General features: G+C 45.9%; 2 protein-coding genes, 1 long non-coding RNA gene and 2 pseudogenes across 3 annotated transcripts; all 5 read right to left on the bottom strand.

Moving 5' to 3' along the window:
- Positions 1-10,320: 10,320 nt before the first annotated feature.
- Positions 10,321-11,346, bottom strand: LOC108158028 (palmitoyltransferase ZDHHC15B). The gene has a single exon (XM_017290171.2). The coding sequence runs from the start codon at positions 11,344-11,346 to the stop codon at positions 10,321-10,323; it is 1,026 nt and encodes a 341-aa protein (XP_017145660.2).
- A 246-nt stretch (positions 11,347-11,592) lies between these two features.
- On the bottom strand, positions 11,593-12,302 carry LOC117193875 (leucine-rich repeat extensin-like protein 3). Its single transcript, XM_033398563.1, has 2 exons — positions 12,243-12,302; positions 11,593-12,015 (listed from the first exon to the last, which is right to left on the bottom strand). Exons 1-2 carry the CDS (start codon positions 12,300-12,302, stop codon positions 11,593-11,595), a joined length of 483 nt encoding a protein of 160 aa, XP_033254454.1.
- A 971-nt stretch (positions 12,303-13,273) lies between these two features.
- LOC117193288 lies at positions 13,274-13,816 on the bottom strand (annotated as a pseudogene).
- Positions 13,817-15,730: 1,914 nt separating this feature from the next.
- Positions 15,731-16,071, bottom strand: LOC117193289. The gene is made up of 2 exons (XR_004474560.1): positions 16,003-16,071; positions 15,731-15,938 (listed from the first exon to the last, which is right to left on the bottom strand). It is a non-coding gene; the product is annotated as an uncharacterized LOC117193289 (long non-coding RNA).
- A 3,272-nt stretch (positions 16,072-19,343) lies between these two features.
- LOC117193874 overlaps positions 19,344-22,274 on the bottom strand; it is a 35,687-nt pseudogene continuing 32,756 nt past the window's right edge.

Below are 22,274 nucleotides of genomic sequence, written 5' to 3'. Positions count from 1 at the left end.
GATCGTATAATTATTATAGCCAGAATCAAGAAAACAATTTCATTCTTTCTCGCTCTGTCTCTCTCTAACACACAGGTTTCATGGTCGGCTTTGCCAATTGCAAAATATGAGTTCAAGGATCTCAGAACCTATAAGAGCCAGAGCAACCAAATTTGGTATCCACACTCCTGTGATATCGGACCTTGACCGTTTCGTGTCCAAATTTCGCCACACCCCTTCCGCCCCGCAAAGGACGAAAATCTGGGGCATCCACAAATCTCAGAGACTATTAGGGCTAGAGTAACCAAATTTGGTATCCGCACTTCTGTTAGATCTCACTATAAAACGTATATCTCAGAATTTCGCCCCACCCTTTTCCGCCCCCACAAAGAACGAAAATCTGTTGAATCCACAATATTGCACATTCGAGAAAACTAAAAGCGCAGAATCAGAGATAACGACCATATCTATCAGATTGCTGAATCTGGATCAGATCCGATTTTTTTTATAGCCAAAAGGAACAAATCAATTTGCACTGGCTACGCAGCCCCCGACGTCACGCTCAGACTGATTTTCTGTCTCTCTCGCACGCACTCCTTGTCGTGTCGTTTAATATTAGCGGCGTCTGTCGGAGGAGAGCCATACTGACTTAGTATCGGGTATAACTGTAGAGTTGCGGTCTCCGCAGCAACTAACAACGTTCCCCTTCGTTAGTTTTCTCGAATGTGCAATATTGTGGATGCAACAGATTTTCGTCCTTTGTGGGGGCGGACAAGGGTGGGGCCAAATTCTGAGATATACGTTTTATAGTGAGATCTAACAGAAGTGCGGATACCAAATTTGGTTACTCTAGCCTTAATAGTCTCTGAGATTTTTGAATATCCCCAGATTTTCGTCCTTTGCGGGGGCGGAAGGGGGTGTGGCGAAATTTTGAAACAAACTCGTCTCGGTCCGATATATTAGGAGTGTGGATACCAAATTTGGTTGCTCTAGCTTTTTTAGTCTCTGAGATCTTGGCGCTAATGTTTTACTCTAAGCAAAGCCGCCTATGCTACGTGTGTGTTAGAGAGAGACAGGGCGAGAAAAAATGAAGTTGTTTTCTTGATGCTGGCTATTATAATAATACGATCCAATTCAGATTCCGCAGTCTTAAAGATATGGTCATTCTCTACAATTCTACATACTGACTTAGTATCGGGTATAACTGTAGAGTTGCGGTCTCCGCAGCAACTCACAACGTTCCCCTCGTTATACCCGATACTCAAAATGAGGATTGGGGTATATTAGGTTTGTGGTAAAAGGGGATGTGTGTAACGTCCAGAAGGAATCGTTTCCGACCCCATAAAGTATATATATACTTGATCAGCATCAATAGCCGAGTCGATTGAGCCCTGTCTGTCTGTCCGTCTGTCCGTCCGTCCGTCCGTCCGTCCGTCCGTCCGTCCGTCCGTCCGTCCGTCCGTCCGTCCCCTTCAGCGCCTAGTGCTCAAAGACTATAAGATCTAGAGCAACGATGTTTTGGATCCAGACTTCTGTGATATGTCACTGCTACAAAGGACGAAAATCTGTGGCATACACATTTTTAAAGATACGATAAAACAAAAAACGCAGAATCGTAGAGGATGACTATATGTTCTAGAGTGTAAGATCTCAACCAGATCGTATAATTATAAAAGCCAGAATCAAGAAAACAATTTCATTCTTTCTCGCTCTGTCTCTCTCTAACACACAGGTTTCATGGTCGGCTTTGCCAATTGCAAAATATGAGTTCAAGGATCTCAGAACCTATAAGAGCCAGAGCAACCAAATTTGGTATCCACACTCCTGTGATATCGGACCTTGACCGTTTCGTGTCCAAATTTCGCCACACCCCTTCCGCCCCCGCAAAGGACGAAAATCTGGGGCATCCACAAATCTCAGAGACTATTAGGGCTAGAGTAACCAAATTTGGTATCCGCAATTCTGTTACATCTCACTATAAAACGTATATCTCAGAATTTCGCCCCACCCTTTTCCGCCCCCACAAAGGACGAAAATCTGTTGCATCCACAATATTGCACATTCGAGAAAACTAAAAGCGCAGAATCAGAGATAATGACCATATCTATCAGATTGCTGAATCTGGATCAGATCCGATTTTTTTTATAGCCAAAAGGAACAAATCAATTTGCACTGGCTACGCAGCCCCCGACGTCACGCTCAGACTGATTTTCTGTATCTCTCGCACGCACTCCTTGTCGTGTCGTTTAATATTAGCGGCGTCTGTCGGAGGAGAGCCATACTGACTTAGTATCGGGTATAACTGTAGAGTTGCGGTCTCCGCAGCAACTAACAACGTTCCCCTTCGTTAGTTTTCTCGAATGTGCAATATTGTGGATGCAACAGATTTTCGTCCTTTGTGGGGGCGGACAAGGGTGGGGCGAAATTCTGAGATATACGTTTTATAGTGAGATCTAACAGAAGTGCGGATACCAAATTTGGTTACTCTAGCCTTAATAGTCTCTGAGATTTTTGAATATCCCCAGATTTTCGTCCTTTGCGGGGGCGGAAGGGGGTGTGGCAAAATTTTGAAACAAACTCGTCTCGGTCCGATATATTAGGAGTGTGGATACAAAATTTGGTTGCTCTAGCTTTTGTAGTCTCTGAGATCTAGGCGCTAATGTTTTACTCTAAGCAAAGCCGCCTATGCTACGTGTGTGTTAGAGAGAGACAGGGCGAGAAAAAATGAAATTGTTTTCTTGATGCTGGCTATATTAATAATACGATCCAATTCAGATTCCGCAGTCTTAAAGATATGGTCATTCTCTACAATTCTACATACTGACTTAGTATCGGGTATAACTGTAGAGTTGCGGTCTCCGCAGCAACTCACAACGTTCCCCCTCGTTATACCCGATACTCAAAATGAGTATTGGGGTATATTAGATTTGTGGTAAAAGTGGATGTGTGTAACGTCCAGAAGGAATCGTTTCCGACCCCATAAAGTATATATATACTTGATCAGCATCAATAGCCGAGTCGATTGAGCCCTGTCTGTCTGTCCGTCTGTCCGTCCGTCCGTCCGTCCGTCCGTCCCCTTCAGCGCCTAATGCTCAAAGACTATAGGAGCTAGAGCAACGATGGTTTGGATCCAGACTTCTGTGATATGTCACTGCTACAAGAATATTTCAAAACTTCGCCCCGCCCACTTCCGCCCCCACAAAGGACGAAAATCTGTGGCATCCACATTTTTAAAGATACGATAAAACCAAAAACGCAGAATCGTAGAGGATGACTATATGTTCTAGAGTGTAAGATCTCAACCAGATCGTATAATTATTATAGCCAGAATCAAGAAAACAATTTCATTCTTTCTCGCTCTGTCTCTCTCTAACACACAGGTTTCATGGTCGGCTTTGCCAATTGCAAAATATGAGTTCAAGGATCTCAGAACCTATAAGAGCCAGAGCAACCAAATTTGGTATCCACACTCCTGTGATATCGGAACTTGACCGTTTCGTGTCCAAATTTCGCCACACCCCCTTCCGCCCCGCAAAGGACGAAAATCTGGGGCATCCACAAATCTCAGAGACTATTAGGGCTAGAGTAACCATTTTGGTATCCGCACTTCTGTTAGATCTCACTATAAAACGTATATCTCAGAATTTCGCCCCACCCTTTTCCGCTTCCACAAAGGACGAAAATCTGTTGCATCCACAATATTGCACATTCGAGTATTCTAAAAGCGCAGAATCAGAGATAATGACCATATCTATCAGATTGCTGAATCTGGATCAGATCCGATTTTTTTTATAGCCAAAAGGAACAAATCAATTTGCACTGGCTACGCAGCCCCCGACGTCACGCTCAGACTGATTTTCTGTCTCTCTCGCACGCACTCCTTGTCGTGTCGTTTAATATTAGCGGCGTCTGTCGGAGGAGAGCCATACTGACTTAGTATCGGGTATAACTGTAGAGTTGCGGTCTCCGCAGCAACTAACAACGTTCCCCTTCGTTAGTTTTCTCGAATGTGCAATATTGTGGATGCAACAGATTTTCGTCCTTTGTGGGGGCGGACAAGGGTGGGGCGAAATTCTGAGATATACGTTTTATAGTGAGATCTAACAGAAGTGCGGATACCAAATTTGGTTACTCTAGCCTTAATAGTCTCTGAGATTTTTGAATATCCCCAGATTTTCGTCCTTTGCGGGGGCGGAAGGGGGTGTGGCGAAATTTTGAAACAAACTCGTCTCGGTCCGATATATTAGGAGTGTGGATACCAAATTTGGTTGCTCTAGCTTTTTTAGTCTCTGAGATCTAGGCGCTAATGTTTTACTCTAAGCAAAGCCGCCTATGCTACGTGTGTGTTAGAGAGAGACAGGGCGAGAAAAAATGAAATTGTTTTCTTGATGCTGGCTATAATAATAATACGATCCAATTCAGACTCCGCAGTCTTAAAGATATGGTCATTCTCTACAATTCTACATACTGACTTAGTATCGGGTATAACTGTAGAGTTGCGGTCTACGCAGCAACTCACAACGTTCCCCCTCGTTATACCCGATACTCAAAATGAGAATTGGGGTATATTAGATTTGTGGTAAAAGTGGATGTGTGTAACGTCCAGAAGGAATCGTTTCCGACCCCATAAAGTATATATATACTTGATCAGCATCAATAGCAGAGGCGATTGAGCCCTGTCTGTCTGTCCGTCTGTCCGTCCGTCCGTCCGTCCGTCCGTCCGTCCGTCCGTCCGTCCGTCCGTCCGTCCCCTTCAGCGCCTAGTGCTCAAAGACTATAAGATCTAGAGCAACGATGTTTTGGATCCAGACTTCTGTGATATGTCACTGCTACAAAGGACGAAAATCTGTGGCATACACATTTTTAAAGATACGATAAAACCAAAAACGCAGAATCGTAGATGATGTCTATATGTTCTAGAGTGTAAAATCTCAACCAGATCGTATAATTATTATAGCCAGAATCAAGAAAACAATTTCATTCTTTCTCGCTCTGTCTCTCTCTAACACACAGGTTTCATGGTCGGCTTTGCCAATTGCAAAATATGAGTTCAAGGATCTCAGAACCTATAAGAGCCAGAGCAACCAAATTTGGTATCCACACTCCTGTGATATCGGACCTTGACCGTTTCGTGTCCAAATTTCGCCACACCCCCTTCCGCCCCCGCAAAGGACGAAAATCTGGGGCATCCACAAATCTCAGAGACTATTAGGGCTAGAGTAACCAAATTTGGTATCCGCACTTCTGTTAGATCTCACTATAAAACGTATATCTCAGAATTTCGCCCCACCATTTTCCGCCCCCACAAAGGACGAAAATCTGTTGCATCCACAATATTGCACATTCGAGAAAACTAAAAGCGCAGAATCAGAGATAATGACCATGTCTATCAGACTGCTGAATCTGGATCAGATCCGATTTTTTTTATAGCCAAAAGGAACAAATCAATTTGCACTGGCTACGCAGCCCCCGACGTCACGCTCAGACTGATTTTCTGTCTCTCTCGCACGCACTCCTTGTCGTGTCGTTTAATATTAGCGGCGTCTGTCGGAGGAGAGCCATACTGACTTAGTATCGGGTATAACTGTAGAGTTGCGGTCTCCGCAGCAACTAACAACGTTCCCCTTCGTTAGTTTTCTCGAATGTGCAATATTGTGGATGCAACAGATTTTCGTCCTTTGTGGGGGCGGACAAGGGTGGGGCGAAATTCTGAGATATACGTTTTATAGTGAGATCTAACAGAAGTGCGGATACCAAATTTGGTTACTCTAGCCTTAATAGTCTCTGAGATTTTTGAATATCCCCAGATTTTCGTCCTTTGCGGGGGCGGAAGGGGGTGTGGCGAAATTTTGAAACAAACTCGTCTCGGTCCGATATATTAGGAGTGTGGATACCAAATTTGGTTGCTCTAGCTTTTTTAGTCTCTGAGATCTAGCCGCTAATGTTTTACTCTAAGCAAAGCCGCCTATGCTACGTGTGTGTTAGAGAGAGACAGGGCGAGAAAAAATGAAATTGTTTTCTTGATGCTGGCTATAATAATAATACGATCCAATTCAGATTCCGTAGTCTTAAAGATATGGTCATTCTCTACAATTCTACATACTGACTTAGTATCGGGTATAACTGTAGAGTTGCGGTCTCCGCAGCAACTCACAACGTTCCCCTCGTTATACCCGATACTCAAAATGAGTATTGGGGTATATTAGATTTGTGGTAAAAGTGGATGTGTGTAACGTCCAGAAGGAATCGTTTCCGACCCCATAAAGTATATATATACTTGATCAGCATCAATAGCCGAGTCGATTGAGCCCTGTCTGTCTGTCTGTCTGTCCGTCTGTCCGTCTGTCCGTCCGTCCGTCCGTCCGTCCGTCCCCTTCAGCGCCTACTGCTCAAAGACTATAGGAGCTAGAGCAACGATGGTTTGGATCCAGACTTCTGTGATATGTCACTGCTACAAGAATATTTCAAAACTTCGCCCCACCCCCTTCCGCCCACACAAAGGACGAAAATCTGTTGCATCCACAATATTGCACATTCGAGAAAACTAACGAGGGGGAACGTTGTAAGTTGCTGCGGAGACCGCAACTCTACAGTTATACCCGATACTAAGTCAGTATGGCTCTCCTCCGACAGGCGCCGCTAATATTAAACGACACGACAAGGAGTGCGTGCGAGAGAGACAGAAAATCAGTCTGAGCGTGACGTCGGGGGCTGCGTAGCCAGTGCAAATTGATTTGTTCCTTTTAGCTATAAAAAAAATCGGATCTGATCCAGATTCAGCAATCTGATAGATATGGTCATTATCTCTGATTCTGCGCTTTTAGTTTTCTCGAATGTGCAATATTGTGGATGCAACAGATTTTCGTTCTTTGTGGGGGCGGAAAAGGGTGGGGCGAAATTCTGAGATATACGTTTTATAGTGAGATCTAACAGAAGTGCGGATACCAAATTTGGTTACTCTAGCCCTAATAGTCTCTGAGATTTGTGGATGCCCCAGATTTTCGTCCTTTGCGGGGGCGGAAGGGGGTGTGGCGAAATTTGGTTACTCTAGCCTTAATAGTCTCTGAGATTTTTGAATATCCCCAGATTTTCGTCCTTTGCGGGGGCGGAAGGAGGTGTGGCGAAGTTTTGAAACAAACTCGTCTCGGTCCGATATATTAGGAGTGTGGATACAAAATTTGGTTGCTCTAGCTTTTGTAGTCTCTGAGATCTAGGCGCTAATGTTTTACTCTAAGCAAAGCCGCCTATGCTACGTGTGTGTTAGAGAGAGACAGGGCGAGAAAAAATGAAATTGTTTTCTTGATGCTGGCTATAATAATAATACGATCCAATTCAGATTCCGCAGTCTTAAAGATATGGTCATTCTCTACAGTTCTACGTTTTTGGTTTTCTCATATTTTTAAAATTGTGGATGCCACAGATTTTCGTCCTTTGTGGGGGCGGAAGTGTGCGGGGCGAAGTTTTGAAATATTTTTGTAGCAGTGACATATCACAGAAGTCTGGGTCCAAAACATCGATGCTCTAGCTTTTATAGTCTTTGAGCACTAGGCGCTGAAGGGGACGGACAGACGGACGGACGGACGGACAGACGGACAGACAGACAGGGCTCAATCGACTCGGCTATTGATGCTGATCAAGAATATATATACTTTATGGGGTCGGAAACGATTCCTTCTGGACGTTACACACATCCACTTTTACCACAAATCTAATATACCCCAATACTCATTTTGAGTATCCAGTATAACGAGGGGGAACGTTGTGAGTTGCTGCGGAGACCGCAACTCTACAGTTATACCCGATACTAAGTCAGTATGGCTCTCCTCCGGCAGACGCCGCTAATATTAAACGACTCTACAAGGAGTGCGTGCGAGAGAGACAGAAAATCAGTCTGAGCGTGACGTCGGGGGCTGCGTAGCCAGTGCAAATTGATTTGTTCCTTTTGGCTATAAAAATGATCTGATCTGATCCAGATTCAGCAATCTGATAGATATGGTCATTATCTATGATTCTGCGTTTTTAGTTGTGTCGAATGTGCAATATTGTGGATGCAACAGATTTTCGTCCTTTGTGTGGGCGGAAGGGGGTGGGGCGAAATTTTGAGATACACGTTTTATAGTAAGATCTAACAGGAGTGCGGATACCAAATTTGGTTACTCTGGCCTTAATAGTCTCTGAGATTTTTGAATATCCCCAGATTTTCGTCCTTTGCGGGGGCGGAAGGGGGTGTGGCGAAATTTTGAAACAAACTCGTCTCGGTCCGATATATTAGGAGTGTGGATACCAAATTTGTTTGCTCTAGCTTTTGTAGTCTCTGAGATCTAGGCGCTAATGTTTTACTCTAAGCAAAGCCGCCTATGCTACGTGTGTGTTAGAGAGAGACAGGGCGAGAAAAAATGAAATTGTTTTCTTGATGCTGGCTATAATAATAATACGATCCAATTCAGATTCCGCAGTCTTAAAGATATGGTCATTCTCTACAGTTCTACGTTTTTGGTTTTCTCATATTTTTAAAATTGTGGATGCCACAGATTTTCGTCCTTTGTGGGGGCGGAAGTGTGCGGGGCGAAGTTTTGAAATATTTTTGTAGCAGTGACATATCACAGAAGTCTGGGTCCAAAACATCGTTGCTCTAGCTCTTATAGTCTTTGAGCACTAGGCGCTGAAGAGGACGGACAGACGGACGGACAGACAGACAGACAGGGCTCAATACTCAATACCCAATACTCATTTTGAGTATCGGGTCTAAAAATAACGTAACACAGTCATATGCTCTAAGCATTTTTACTCGAGCTATTTCATTGTCCCTCTTCATTTAGGCTTCTTGATCTCTCTATCCCTTTCCCTTTTTCTCCACCTAACTTTGCCGCTGTGGGCGAGCCCCCACTTACCGGTGCTCGATAGGCGCCGGTGATCCGCAAAGAGGAATGCGAGACTGAGCGCAGAGGAATGCGGAAGGGTCGTGAGGGACGGGAAGAAGAGAGATAGAAATTCACAGTAAAATTAGCTCGACCTGCCTGAGCCACTCGGTCGTCGTTTCACTTTTTTTGTGTGTGCGAATTGTGTGTGTTCTTTTTTTAAACTTTTCAGAAACCCAAGTCGGTAGCGCTTCGTCGATGGAGGTTCCTGTAAGTCGTTTTAATTAAACAAATAAATTATCTTCAATTTTTTTGGTGTGGCGAATGCTCTGAAGGTTCGTCAGCACACCCAATTAGTGGGATGAAAAGAGAGGGCATCAGAAAGTCGTAAATAATTGCTCTCCTCTTGATTATTTTTCCTACGTCTCTCGCGCATTACACCTTCCCTTTTGATGGATCGATATGCCCAGCGAATGCTCAGATTAAAATTTCTTACATTTCTTTTGTTTTCATTCCTATTCAAATTACCTGTTCTCAAACATATCTAATCTAAGCTTCTTACTTATTTACATTACTTCACTCTATTTTATTTAAAATTAAGTCGTAGCCAATACTCGGGGAAGGGAGAAACTAATGAATAAACTTAATTACAAGGGATCAAGAATTTTAGTCATAAGCAATGAATAAATGTTTATAATGTGTGAGTATAGGCAATAGTGTTTGATCTCCTGCAGCAAGCCCCTGTAGGTCCCCCATAATATAAGGGGTCTTGTAGCAAATCATGTGTTATAGGGCACAACAAGACCAAGGTAGGGTGGGCGAACATCACTCCTCATGAACAGCTGAGGAATTCTTGTCGTTGTCCGTTCACCAGTGCAGTTATTGTCTTTCGTTTTAGGTGTTGTGCTTTCCGTCCGGTTTCAAATGGCTTAGTGACATGCATTAAATGTAAAATAATAATAGGGTAGGCCTCAGCTTAGGAGCAAAATACATAAGAACACCACACTCGTGGCCGACGAGCCAGTAGCCGGAAAATTGACAGCGTGCCGCTCCAAGCTGAGAGGACCATCTCGCCTACATCGTGGTTGCACGTTACAACATATGCTCAATGCTTCTGGCTGTGCCTCCGGCCAGGGAGCCCTTCTTTCCATCCCGCGGAGCGGAGCCAGATATAGTGGACGCTGGCCATTGTTTGCACTCGTAATTGTTTTCCTAATGGATAAAGTCTACAAATTTCTGTGCCCGACGCGCAGCCAAATGCGAAATATGTCACGAATGTTAAGCGTTTTATAAACGACTGCGATCTGTGGCAATGTGGAAATGTGTGGAAATTGGCCACTCAGCGGGACTGCACTGCTCTGCACTGCTCTGGGCTGGTGTGGTGTGGTGGCAGATACACTTGCTGCCAATGAATCGAAAATTAAGACATTGATGGAGCTTCCCCGGCTGTATTGTACCATTGGCTTTAATACAGATACTCGTATTAGTAATCAGCAGAACTGGCAGAACTAACGGAGCCATCCCGTAGGGGAAAGGTGAGGCCGTCGCCGCGGCTGCTGTAGGCGGGCAGTGGCCACAGGTACCATCTATCGCCGAAAACCTCGCACAGGTTGGCGCAGCAGCCCAGGTTGAAGGCTTTCCTGGTGCGGCCACCAATGCAGAACATAGGAGCATGAGCCGACTCCATGGTGGTGCGGTTCAAGAGCAAAAGGTAGATGTGGAGGCCCAGCAAAATCACAGTGGCGCCGGTGAAAATCAGGGCGAGGACGATTGGGATCATGGTGTGCAGCGAGTTCAGGTCCAAGTTGTCAAAGTCAAATCCCCAGGCATGGTGGAGCTCGAGCAGCAGGGTCACTAGGACGTACAGGCAGTAGAGCGAGGCGTAGATCAGGAACAGCAGGAAGAACTTGTAGTTGTGGAAGTGCACGCAGCTGTTCACCCAGGGACAGTGGTGGTCCATCTTGAGGATGCAGCCCTGACAGGTCCGGCAGTGGTGGGCCCGATCCGGCTTGATGAGCCGGCACTGTCCACAGTATCGCACGACACCGTTCTGATCGCACATCGTGATGGGCAATCTCAGAGCTACGTGGCTCAGAATGCGCCTCCTCTCCTCCAGGCCGTTGGCTCTGCTCAGACGCGTCCAGTCCGCGTCGGGTATGCTCCACTCAGCCGGAATTGGCATGACCTTCGCCCACATGCTGCTCCAGTAGCTCCAGAGGAACATCAGCAGCAGCAGGTGATACCAGAAGAGGACCACACCCAAGACGATAGCCGAGTGATGCTTCATGCTCTGCAGGCACAAGTGCCACACATATACGTAGTACGAATAGACTATGAGGCAGACTATGAAGATCACCGGAATCCAGTTGAATATAGACTCGAAACAGCCGCAGCAGGTCCTCCTCTGGCGACGGTCATCTCCTCTGTCCTCTGTCAAACATTCTAAAGCCAACTGGGTTACTACTGGCACTGTGTCAAACGGAATGGATTGGGAGCGATTGCTGATCATCCTACAGATGGGTCAGTCAATGTGTATTCCATAGCTGAACGTCGTGCTGTATCAGGCGTCGCCTACTTCTCTCAACGAATGGATATGGATTGATGCAAGAAGTACTCTCACAATAGTCCATTTTCTTTTCGCTTTTCATCGTTTATTTACACTCCACCTTCTCACAAAACATTAACAGATTCCACGGCAAAGAACCCTTTGTTGTGGCCTATGACATTATTTAACAATTGGGCGTTCTTCGGGGCCTTAGTTGCGGTGACGGAAGACGCGACGGCGCACGGTCTTGTAGCGGTATCCGTCCTGGGCGGGCTGCTCGTACTCCTGGATGGGCTCCCCGGCCTGGACGGTGGCAGGGGGAATGTAGGCGGGTGCGGGGGCTGCAGAGGGAATGTAGGACTCGACGGGCGCCGGTGCTGGGGCTGCCGGGGGAGGAATGTAGGTCTTGGGTGCTGGTGGCGGCGGTGGTGGTGGATTAGGGATGTAGGCCTTGGCCGGGGCCGCCGGGGGTGGAATATAGGTGTTCTTGGGTGCCGGCGGCGGTGGTGGTGGCGGAATAGGGACGTAGGACTTCACAGTAGCTGGCTGAGGATAATCGTAGCCAGAGGCACCAAGCTCCGAGACATAGGCGTAGGCGCAGGCCAGAAAGGCAACGGCAATGATCAGGAATGTCTAGAATAGGACACAAAAATGATGATGTATATAGGATCCTGGCTGCGGTCCTGCGGTTTCTGGTGGACCTACCATCTTCGATGGGAACTTGGCTTGTTGCTGCTTGGATCACAGATTGTTGGTTTGTGCTGCCGAACAACATGCATGTCGCCAGTTTTTATAGCTCATTGTTTTGGCCGTTTCTGGTCAAGCGCGGCAAAATTAATTGCACGATGCCCTCACAATACACGGGGGTCTTGGTCTTGCTGTTGGTCTTCGTCTTCGTTACCATTGCCCTCAGATGCCATAGTCGGAAGATAACCAACAAACCACCAATGCCAAGGTGGTTTGACGGGTTTTCGGTTTACGGTTTCATTTTCAGTCTTAGTTTTCGATCTAAGACAATGCATTCCAAAATTGCTTTGACTTTGGCCAACTCTATTCGTTTTCATGTTTCCAAAAACACAACAAAAATCTTCTTTAATTAGATCAAACAAACCAATAGATGATTTCCATTTGAATGCTGAAAAATGGTTTTATTTCTATAAGTTTTCGTTTCGTTTTGTTTTGTTTTCTATCTTTTCAAATTGATTAATGTTCGTGGGTCACACGCACTATCACGCCGTATCTTTTTGTCTCTGCTTTGCTCTTGTGCTTTATTCTGGTCTCTGCTTCCCCGTCAAATTATAAGCCCGCTCGGCCAGAGCCTATGGCGTTGCGTGGTTTCGCGTCTGGGCCAAAATTAAATTCAATTTGCTCAGATTATATTATGCTGATCTTGGCAGCGTCTTGGGGCCTAATTAATTGCCTGGACCAGCTCAGACTAGCTTTGGGGAACATCTGGCTTATAAATCAGCATATTTTGTCTGTTGAATATTGATTTTTTGAGAGTCAGACACAGAATATTATTCCTGGCCATGATGTAGTCAGTGTCTCGTTGTGATGTTAGGTATTCCGATGTTTAAGAACTATTCGGTAACTATCTCATTTTTATTCATCTAATTAGATCACACAGACAAACCACAGTTTTATAGGACCCTCGAACTGATACCAAATCTTCACTATTCTACACTATCTTCAATACAATCCTGTACTTTAGAAAACCATATTGAAACCGTGATTTAGATTCATATTATTTTCCTAGGGATCCTCCATGCTTTCCCTTCAGTGTATTTTTGCAGCAGAAATCTTAAGGACTCCCCACAGTACCCCGCCAATGCCATAGTCAAATCTTTGATATCGTTCATTTCTTTTCTTTTATTCAGTATTCATGTCATGGAGCTGCACTCTAGTAACGACGACGGATCACACGACGACGGACAGTCTTGTAGCGGTAGCCATCGTTGGCAATGGGCTCGATCTCCTCGAGAACGGGCTGGGGAGCCAGGACTGGGGCTGGAGCGGCAACGAGGGCGGCGGCAGCCCTGACGGGTGCAGGGGGGATGTACTGGTTGACGGGAGCGGGCACGGACACGGGGACTGGCGCCGGGGCGGGAGTCTCGATCTGGACGGGAGCTGGTGGTGCGGGGGGATGTACTGGTTGACTGGTGCGGGGGCAACCTTCACGGGTGCCACTGGTGCAGGTGCTGGGGCTGGGGCGGGTGCAACCTTAACTGGGGCCGGGGCCGGAGCTGGGATGCTCACGGGGGCGTAGTTGTAGCCGGACAGATAAGAGACATCGGCATGGGCAACAGCCAGGACGGCGAGGACGACGGCGAGCAGTTTCTGCACGGAAAAATCACAAAAGTTACGGTCTATTCCCCTTGGCCTTGGCCAGCCTCTCTCTCCTCTCTACTCACCATTTTGAGGTGTGTTACTTGGAACGGTGACGCTACTAGTATGCCTTGGGCGGGCCGATGGGGCTCTATTTATATGTCGACTGGGCGCGGTGCAGAAGCGACAGCCAGACGTGAAGGTAGTACGACCGCAGAAGTGCGGATGGTCTCATTGTCTCTTAATATGCCAGAAACCAGAATTTTACGAGCAAACACTACTATAAGCCCCAACAATGGTTGAAAGAGGTAACCCGGTACCCCGGTACCCTACCCGATCAGTGATGGGTTGCACTGAAGCTCCTAACGATACGACTATATATATCCACTGATTTATATTGGAGATAGATGGAATTACTTTATGGGATCGTTGCGTGCCTCTCATTCATCTCAACTGAATCCCTATCTAAAGTACTTTGCACCTTATCTATATGTATAGTGCCCATATCTTTGATTATCCACGTATCCAACTCCCTGCTCTTCCGCTATAGCGTCTAACAAAGTCTCTGAGACCCAACCGAAACCCAAGCGGGTCCAACGCTCTTTGCACTTGTTGGTTTTGTCATTGCTTTAATTTGAATATCGAATTGAACTAACCAAAATTAAGCAAAAATAAACAAAAATCGAAAACAAACCGAACGAGGGGGAACATTGTGAGTTGCTGCGGACACCGCAACTCTACATTTATACCCGATACTAAGTCAGTATGGTTCTCCTCCGGCAGACGCCGCGAATATTAAACGACACGACAAAGAGTTCGTGCGAGAGAGACAGAAAATCAGACTGAGCGTGACTTCGAGCGCTTCGTAGCCACTGCAAATTGATTTGTTCCTTTTGGCTATAAAAATTGTCTGATCTGATCCAGATTCAGCAATCTGATAGATATGGTTATACTCTATGATTGTGCGTTTTTAGTTTTCTCGAATGTGCAATATTGTGGATGCAACAGATTTTCGTCCTTTGTGTGGGCGGAAGGGAGTGGGGCGAAATTATTAGATATACGTTTTATAGTGAGATCTAACAGGAGTGCGGATACTAGTCTCTGAGATTTGTGGAGGCCCCAGATTTTCGTCCTTTGCGGAGGCGGAAGAGGGTGTGTCGAAATTTTGACACGAAACGGTCAAGGTCCGATATCACAGGAGTGTGGATACCAAATTTGGTTCCTCTGGCTCTTATAGGTTCTGAGATCCTTGAACTCATATTTTGCCGTTGGAAAAAAAGACCATGAAACCTGTGTGTTAGAGAGAGACAGAGTGAGAAAGAATGAAATTGTTATCTTGATTCTGGCTATAATAATAAAACGATCTAGGTCAGATTTTGCACTCTGGAAAATATGGTCATCTTCTAAGATTCTGCGTTTTTGGTTTTATCGTATCTTTTAAAATGTGGATGCCACAGATTTTCGTCCTTTGTGGGGGCGGAAGTGGGCGTCGCAAAGTTTTAAAATATTTTTGTAGCAGTGACATATCACAGAAGTCTGGATCCAAGACATCGTTGCTCTAGCTTTTATAGTCTTTGAGCACAAGGCGTTGATAGGGACGGACAGACGGACGGACGGACAGACGGACAGACAGACAGACAGACAGGGCCCAATCGACTCGGCTATTGATGCTGATCAAGAATATATATACTTTATGGGGTCGGAAACGATTCCTTCTGGACGTTACACACATCCACTTTTACCACATATCTAATATACCCCAATACTCATTTTAAAAGTTCAAGCAATATTTGTTTATTTATATAGAAATAATGTTTGTAATATATCCTCACTTCGAGACGTTTTTCTTTCAGCTGCAAAAGCTTTCGCTGTCACTGAAAATATCCACCAATTGAGCATTTACACTTTCAAATGGAAAAGAGCTAGGTCCTTGTCAGCCCCTTAGGCTTAGCAGCTTTCCCTTTCCACAGCGGCAGGTGCCTCGTCTACTTTTACTTCATCGGCATCCTTGGACACCATCTTCGTCAGCTTTGGAATCGATCTCGACTTTTATTTTATTTATTTATATTATTTATTATATTATTATTTTTATTATTCTTCGCCATTTTTCTCGCGACAAACAAAGTTACTGACAGATTTTGGAAATTTGAATAATACAGATAAAATTAACGTGGGGTTGTCTTTGAAAATATCGAAACATATATATACTTTTCGTTTTCTTCATTTTAGCGCTATAAGAGAAAAAAATTTTAATCAAGCAAACAAGCAATCAAGTACAAATTAGGTTAAACTCACTTCCGATTTACATGTTGTTATGCAAAAAAATTAAATTTTCAACGGTTGTTGACTTTAAAAGGGAGCGACTTTTGCGCAAAAAGTGAGTAGAGAACAAGTGAGTAAAAATGAACAAGTGAGTAAAAATGAACAAGTGAACAACAAAGAACAAGTGAACAAAAAAGAACAAGTGAACAACAAAGAGCAAGTGAACAAAAAAGAACAAGTGAACAAAAAAGAACAAGTGAACAAAAAAGAACAAGTGAACAAAAAGGAACAAGTGAACAACAAAGAACAAGTGAACAAAAAAGAACAACGTGGAAGGAACATGTTCAGTTGCTCACTTAAGTGAACAACTCTTTTTTGTTCACTCACTCATGAGCAACACAACACTATTTGGCTGTTAATAGTTGACATGCATCCGAGCAGATCCGGGGGGCGAATAGAAATAACGGAAAATAACTGGAAAATGCCACTGCATGCCACAACAAGAATACATATGTATATGTATGTATATCCCCCCCCATGTTGGACAGTACTGACTGATGGAAATGGCTTCAAGCCAAGACTTCAAATTGTTTCAGTCTATTGTTCTCTATATTTTTCATTGAGGAACTAGTTTAGTTCTTCTTCAAACTCTAGGCAAACTCCTTTCACCAATTAGCCAGCATACGGCCTCTCTGATCAGCAAAGATTAGCTCAGGTTCAACGACCTCCAGCCAAGGCTGGGAGCTGACCCAGCTTAGGGCGCTCAATCGCCATCTCTGGATGGAGATATTTGTTCAGGTTTGCGGCACACGCTTCGATCGGATCCATTTCGCACCGTCGCATTTGCATAACTATTTTGCATTATTTGTGCAAAAAGTGATTTAATAAATATTCAAAATGCATTCAACTACCCCCGAGCCACAGTCACAGTCACAGCCGGAGCATTGTACGATTGTTCGATTGTTCGATTGTTTGGGTCGAGTGGTGTCGAGAGTCCCATGGCAGGGAGTGCTTTGACATGACCAACTTCAAGCTGTGGCTGACAAACGCTTAACAATCGATTTTCGACATTTTTCGACGCTCGATGGGCGTGCATGTTCGCCCCAGCTCATAAATTCATTCGCAGCATCGGTATATATCCGAGTGTATATGCATTTCGCCAGATAAATCAACGGGCGACAAATTAATGCTGCAAATGAAGTGCAACTGCTGGCATCCAGCGACGACGAGGACGACGCGTCGGCCCGGACCCACCTGTCCAGGATAACGATTACATTCGCGCCTCTGGCTGCTCCTTCCTCTCCCTCTCACTCTCCCTCTCACTCTCGCTCTGCCGCGAGAATAAGTGAAGCCAGTCAACGTTTGCATATTTCAGAGGCTGCCACTGCCACCCCTCTTTGGTTTTACGTTTTTCCCCCATCCCGCGTTTCGAGTTGTTTTTTTGGTTTTGGTTTCCAACTGGCGATATAATTACGTTGATACTGTCAATTTTCCACCGATCCATGCCCCATATCCATGCGGACACTGCCTGTTTCGCAAAGTCGCTTTAAAGCCGTAAGCCGGCCGCTGAAGCGCCCCTGGTGGACCCATACGTTTTTACATCAGATTTATAGAGTAAGCCCGGCCAGAGGGTAAGATTTTATTGGGTCTGTGGACGTGTATTTGCAACACTTACAACATTTGAAACAAGTCCAAAGAAATGGCAGAGTATCAACCTTAATCGGCAGGGTATCGCCTAGTCGAATAACATCTTAAGAGCCAAACAGCATAACAACCGGTCTCCATACGTTGTATTTTTTTTGCCACAGCGATTTCACTTTTTCCGCCTGGTCGTTTCCTTTTGCATACTTTTAGACCGGCTGCCGGGGTGTCTGCCTCGTGATTATTTTGTAATCCAAGCGCCTAAAGCATCGATTACACATCCGACAGGTGGGCCGCCGCCTTCGTTCGATTGGGTCGTGGTTGGGGCTGGGGCGGAGTCATAATGCGTGTTAATCAGGAGTCATTAACTGCTAATTAAGTGCGGTGGGAAATGCAACCAACTGTCAATTGTTCGGCCCAGCCGAACCTGGTTCGGTGCTCTGGATTTTTTCAATTCAATCGCCCACTCTTCTGCCTGGCGGAGCAGAGTGTGCAATGAGGCTGATAATTGGCCAATGCAGACCATATTGCAGTTCCCACTAATCGCTGACTGGGATTAGACGAGTGACAGGATGAGAGTGTATTGCCCAATCGGAAATGGTAAAGCGAGAGCATAAGATGGAAAAATAGTTCCCATAATAACACCCTAATATCCAATTGAAAGATCTGCATTCTTTGACTACAGCATAGGGAAAAATTCATTAACCAAATCGAATAAATCTAATCCGAACCGATTGGCGTGCGGTCTGGGCTTGGGGCTGGATCGTCTGTAAATTGTAATTGCCTGTCAAATAATTTGCTTGCTGTAGGCATGTATGTATATTTGCATTGCGGAATCATCCGTATCAAGGCAAAAATGTATTTTAATTCATTTAATTGAGCTGCCAATATTTGACCAAAATGCAATTAACAATATAAGCCAGGACCAGGACCAGGGCCAGGACCGGTGACAACCGATCCTTTGCGGTCATGGGTCCGAATAGGCTGTGGAAAAATTATTTCGTTTCAATTACGCAATTACTCGTAATTTTAGGAGCCTTTTTGTTTGCTTTTGTTGCACGCTTTTTAATTAGTATGCAAGTTTAATATGTGGCTTTGCGGCTGTCCGGGCATACAGACAGGCAGGGGATGGGCATGGGTATGGGGATGGTCCTATTGGGGGCTGCCAGAGTCAGACATTTTCGTAATCAAATCGGAGAGTGGTGTGGTGTGGTGTCCGTAGACGTTTGTCGTAGAATTTCCTTCTTTGAAATTTTGATTCTAACGAGAAAAAATTTCCACATCATCAAAGCTTATTCCAGGCCATAAATTTCGTGATAAATGTGGAGTGGAGTGGAGAGGAGTGGAGTGGACTGTAGTGGAGTGCATGGCATCGAGTAGCATGGCAGTAGGATGGACGATTCCTTGGGGAGGCTGCCACAACTTGCTTGCAACTCCCTATTATCCCCGACCCTCTACTGCTATCTGTCTGATGGCAAGTTGATTTCCCGAGTCCTGCCATCTCGTTCGGTTTCATAAATTTGCAAATCAAACGGCCAGAGCCTGTCCAGGACTTTAAGAGTTTGCAGTTCTGTTCTGGCCACAGGAGAAACTTTTTTGTTTCTCATGTGATTTGCAATGATTGGAAAACAATTTGAAGATTCGTTTCTTTTTGTTTAACAAGTTGAAGGAGGAATTTTTTATTGCAACCCCCTGGGGGGTTCGTTAGGAAACAGTTCGATTCGATTCGATTCGCTTTGGCTTGGGGCTGTCACCTAGCCCTTAGAAGCGGTGACGGTAGACGCGACGGCGCACGGTCTTGTAGCGGTAGCCATCGGCAGACACGGGCTCGATCTCCTCGAGCACCTGCTGGCTAGTGGGCTGGTAGACGGGAGCGGGAGCTGGAGCGGATTGGTAGACTGGAGCGGGAGCTGGAGCGGATTGGTAGACTGGAGCTGGAGCTGTGATCGAGATGGGTGCGGGAGGAATGTAGGACTGCACTGGCGCGGGGGCTGGGATGCGGATGGGTGCGGGGGCCGGGGCTGGCTGGTAGACCGGAGCGGGAGCTGGCTGGTAAACTGGAGCGGGAGCTGGAATGCGGATGGGTGCTGGAGTCGGGGCTGGGATGCGGATGGGTGCTGGAGCTGGGGCTGGCTGGTAGACCGGAGCGGGTGCTGGTGCTGCAGGAGGAATGTAGGTGTTCACTGGAGCGGGAGCCTGGATCTCAACGGGAGCCTGGATCTCAACTGGAGCCTGGATCTCAACGGGAGCCTGGATCTGAGCGGGAGCCTGGATCTGAACTGGAGCTGGGATCGAGATTGGTGCAGGGGAATGTAGCTCTGCACAGGGGCGGGAGCTGGGATGCGGATGGGTGCTGGGGCCGGGGCTGGCTGGTAGACCGGAGCGGGAGCTGGCTGGTAAACTGGAGCAGGAGCTGGAGCTAGCTGGTAAACCGGAGCGGGAGCTGGAGCTGGCTGGTAAACCGGAGCAGGTGCTAGCTGGTAAACCTGCACGGGAGCCACTGGCGCCGGGGGAGCGTAGTCGTAGCCCAGATGGGACACATCGCCATAAGCGCAGGCCACGACGGCCAAGAAAACAGCCAGGAATTTCTGCAGAAAGGAGCGAATTGGAGGGGGGTAGCGTTAGAGATAATCCTTAGGGTCCTTGACGATCGCGACGAATGCTTACCATACCTACACAAGCTTTAGGTCGCTACTGTCGGACTGGAGGGCGCTGCAAGCTATTTATACGATCGGCAGATCCGATCTCGGGGCATGGGTTCTTCGAGCCAAAACCTGAAGATCGCCGGCGCTGGGCAGGCCAAAAACATCTGAATATTCAATGTGGATGATGGGTTGAGATACGTTTCTTTCAGTTTCTTTCTGGTTTGTCTTTGGGGGCCGTCGAAACGAATAAAGTAGTGATGTTATGTTTGTGTTTAATTGGTTTATTGGCTCGCGTCTGCATATGGCATGTGGACTGAGGACTGTCCAGTTGATAGGAAGATCGATGGCTCCTGGGTCTGGTCATTCGGAGTGTCTATAACAAGGCACTTATCTGATGCATGAGATCGGCTGCCGAGTGCCGAGTGCTAACGGCATAATTCCGAGCAGATGGATAGATATTTTGGCACATGCGTCAGGTGTAGCCGGAAATGCGGAAACATCTTGGACTTCCCCACCTGGCTTTTCTTGCAGACAGTTTTGTCTTTCGTGGCGCCCACAATATTTACTAATTTACTACTAATTTATTCCGGTCTATGGTAATCCCATAATTCTGTGGTCTAACGAACCCTTGACCATCAATTAGTTTGGCCAAAACCAGTTCCTTATGATTATGGCCGTATAAATGGGTCTGGCTCTGACGTCTGAACCTGAAAAAATTGATTCGCTTGACTATTTCAAGGTTTCCTATTTATATGGTATAACGTTTCCATAAATAAATGATGCCGCCAAGAGCAGACCCGAAAACAGTAATTATTTTATCCACACCTCAAGAGGTGATGATTGTTTAGACCTTAGAAGCAAAAATTCCAAAAATTCCATATAAAATTTAATTTATAATTATAAATTTGTACTGCTCTGCCGGGGTATAAATTATTTCCTCATTATCTGGATTCCGCCCCCCATTAATCCTCTCCCTGACGTCTCCTGTCGGCTCCTGTGGGTCGATATTTCAACTTTTAGCTACAATTGCTTTATCGTCCACACGTGTCGAGGGACACTCCATCCAGCTAGCCATGAATCATATTCCTCCTCAAGTGCAAAAAAGTTTGTGGAGATAATGTTTTTTATCCCCAATCGGCCGACTAATTATTTCGAATTAAATAAAACTCGGCGCAGAAATAAAATTACGATATGTTCTTTAATGCGTGACATCCAAATTGCAAGTGTGGCTTGCCTGCCCTTTACATTGCCGCTCCGATCGCTAAGCGCAGCTTCGCTCGGCTGACGTCGGTAGGCAGACGCAAAGTGGAGATAGCGAAGAGCGAGCTGGCAGAGAGCGTTTAGCAGGGCAAGCACGCGCAAAGCTTTAACAAACAAATGAGTGACATAGACATAAGTAACAAACAAAATAAGCGGCTGAGGGCCAAGAATTAGATGCTATTTGGCAAGCAGCTAATCGGCTGGGTTCTGCTCCGAACATTCACCCCCCGTTGGAAGGCAAAGGCTTTCAACAGATCCATCCTGAAGGGGCAGAACCGCTATTTTTTCAACGGCCCTCTTGAAAAGGCCTTTTTGAGTGCGGATGACGGCTACTCTGATGGTTCCATCTTTTCCTGGGATGACGCTCTCAATGCGGCCAAGCGGCCACCTTAATGGTGGCAGCGTTTTCTCCTTGATCATGACGAGCGCTCGTCGTTTGATGTTGATGTTTGGAGACGATGACCACCACTTGCTCCGCTCCTGAAGAATCGAAAGATACGCCGTGCTCCATTTTCTCCAAAACGCCTGCTTCATTTGACACAGCCGCTGCCATCGACTAAGTAGGTTGACCCGGAGATGCGTCACATCTGGCTCGTCGAATGCAGCTTTCGGGGCTCCATTGAGAAAGTGGTTTGGCGTGAGCACATCTAGATCATCGGGACTTTCTGTAATTGCATAAAGCGGACGGGAATTTAACAAATCAGAGATTTCACAAGCCAAGGTCTGAATTTCATCAAGAGTAAAAATGTAGGTACCGAC

This window comes from Drosophila miranda, assembly GCF_003369915.1.
Source record: "Drosophila miranda strain MSH22 chromosome Y unlocalized genomic scaffold, D.miranda_PacBio2.1 Contig_Y2_pilon, whole genome shotgun sequence".
NCBI classification, from domain to species: Eukaryota; Metazoa; Arthropoda; class Insecta; order Diptera; family Drosophilidae; genus Drosophila; species Drosophila miranda.
The sequence above is the reverse complement of the archived record's forward strand: the minus strand, read 5'-3'. Positions and strand labels throughout refer to the sequence as shown.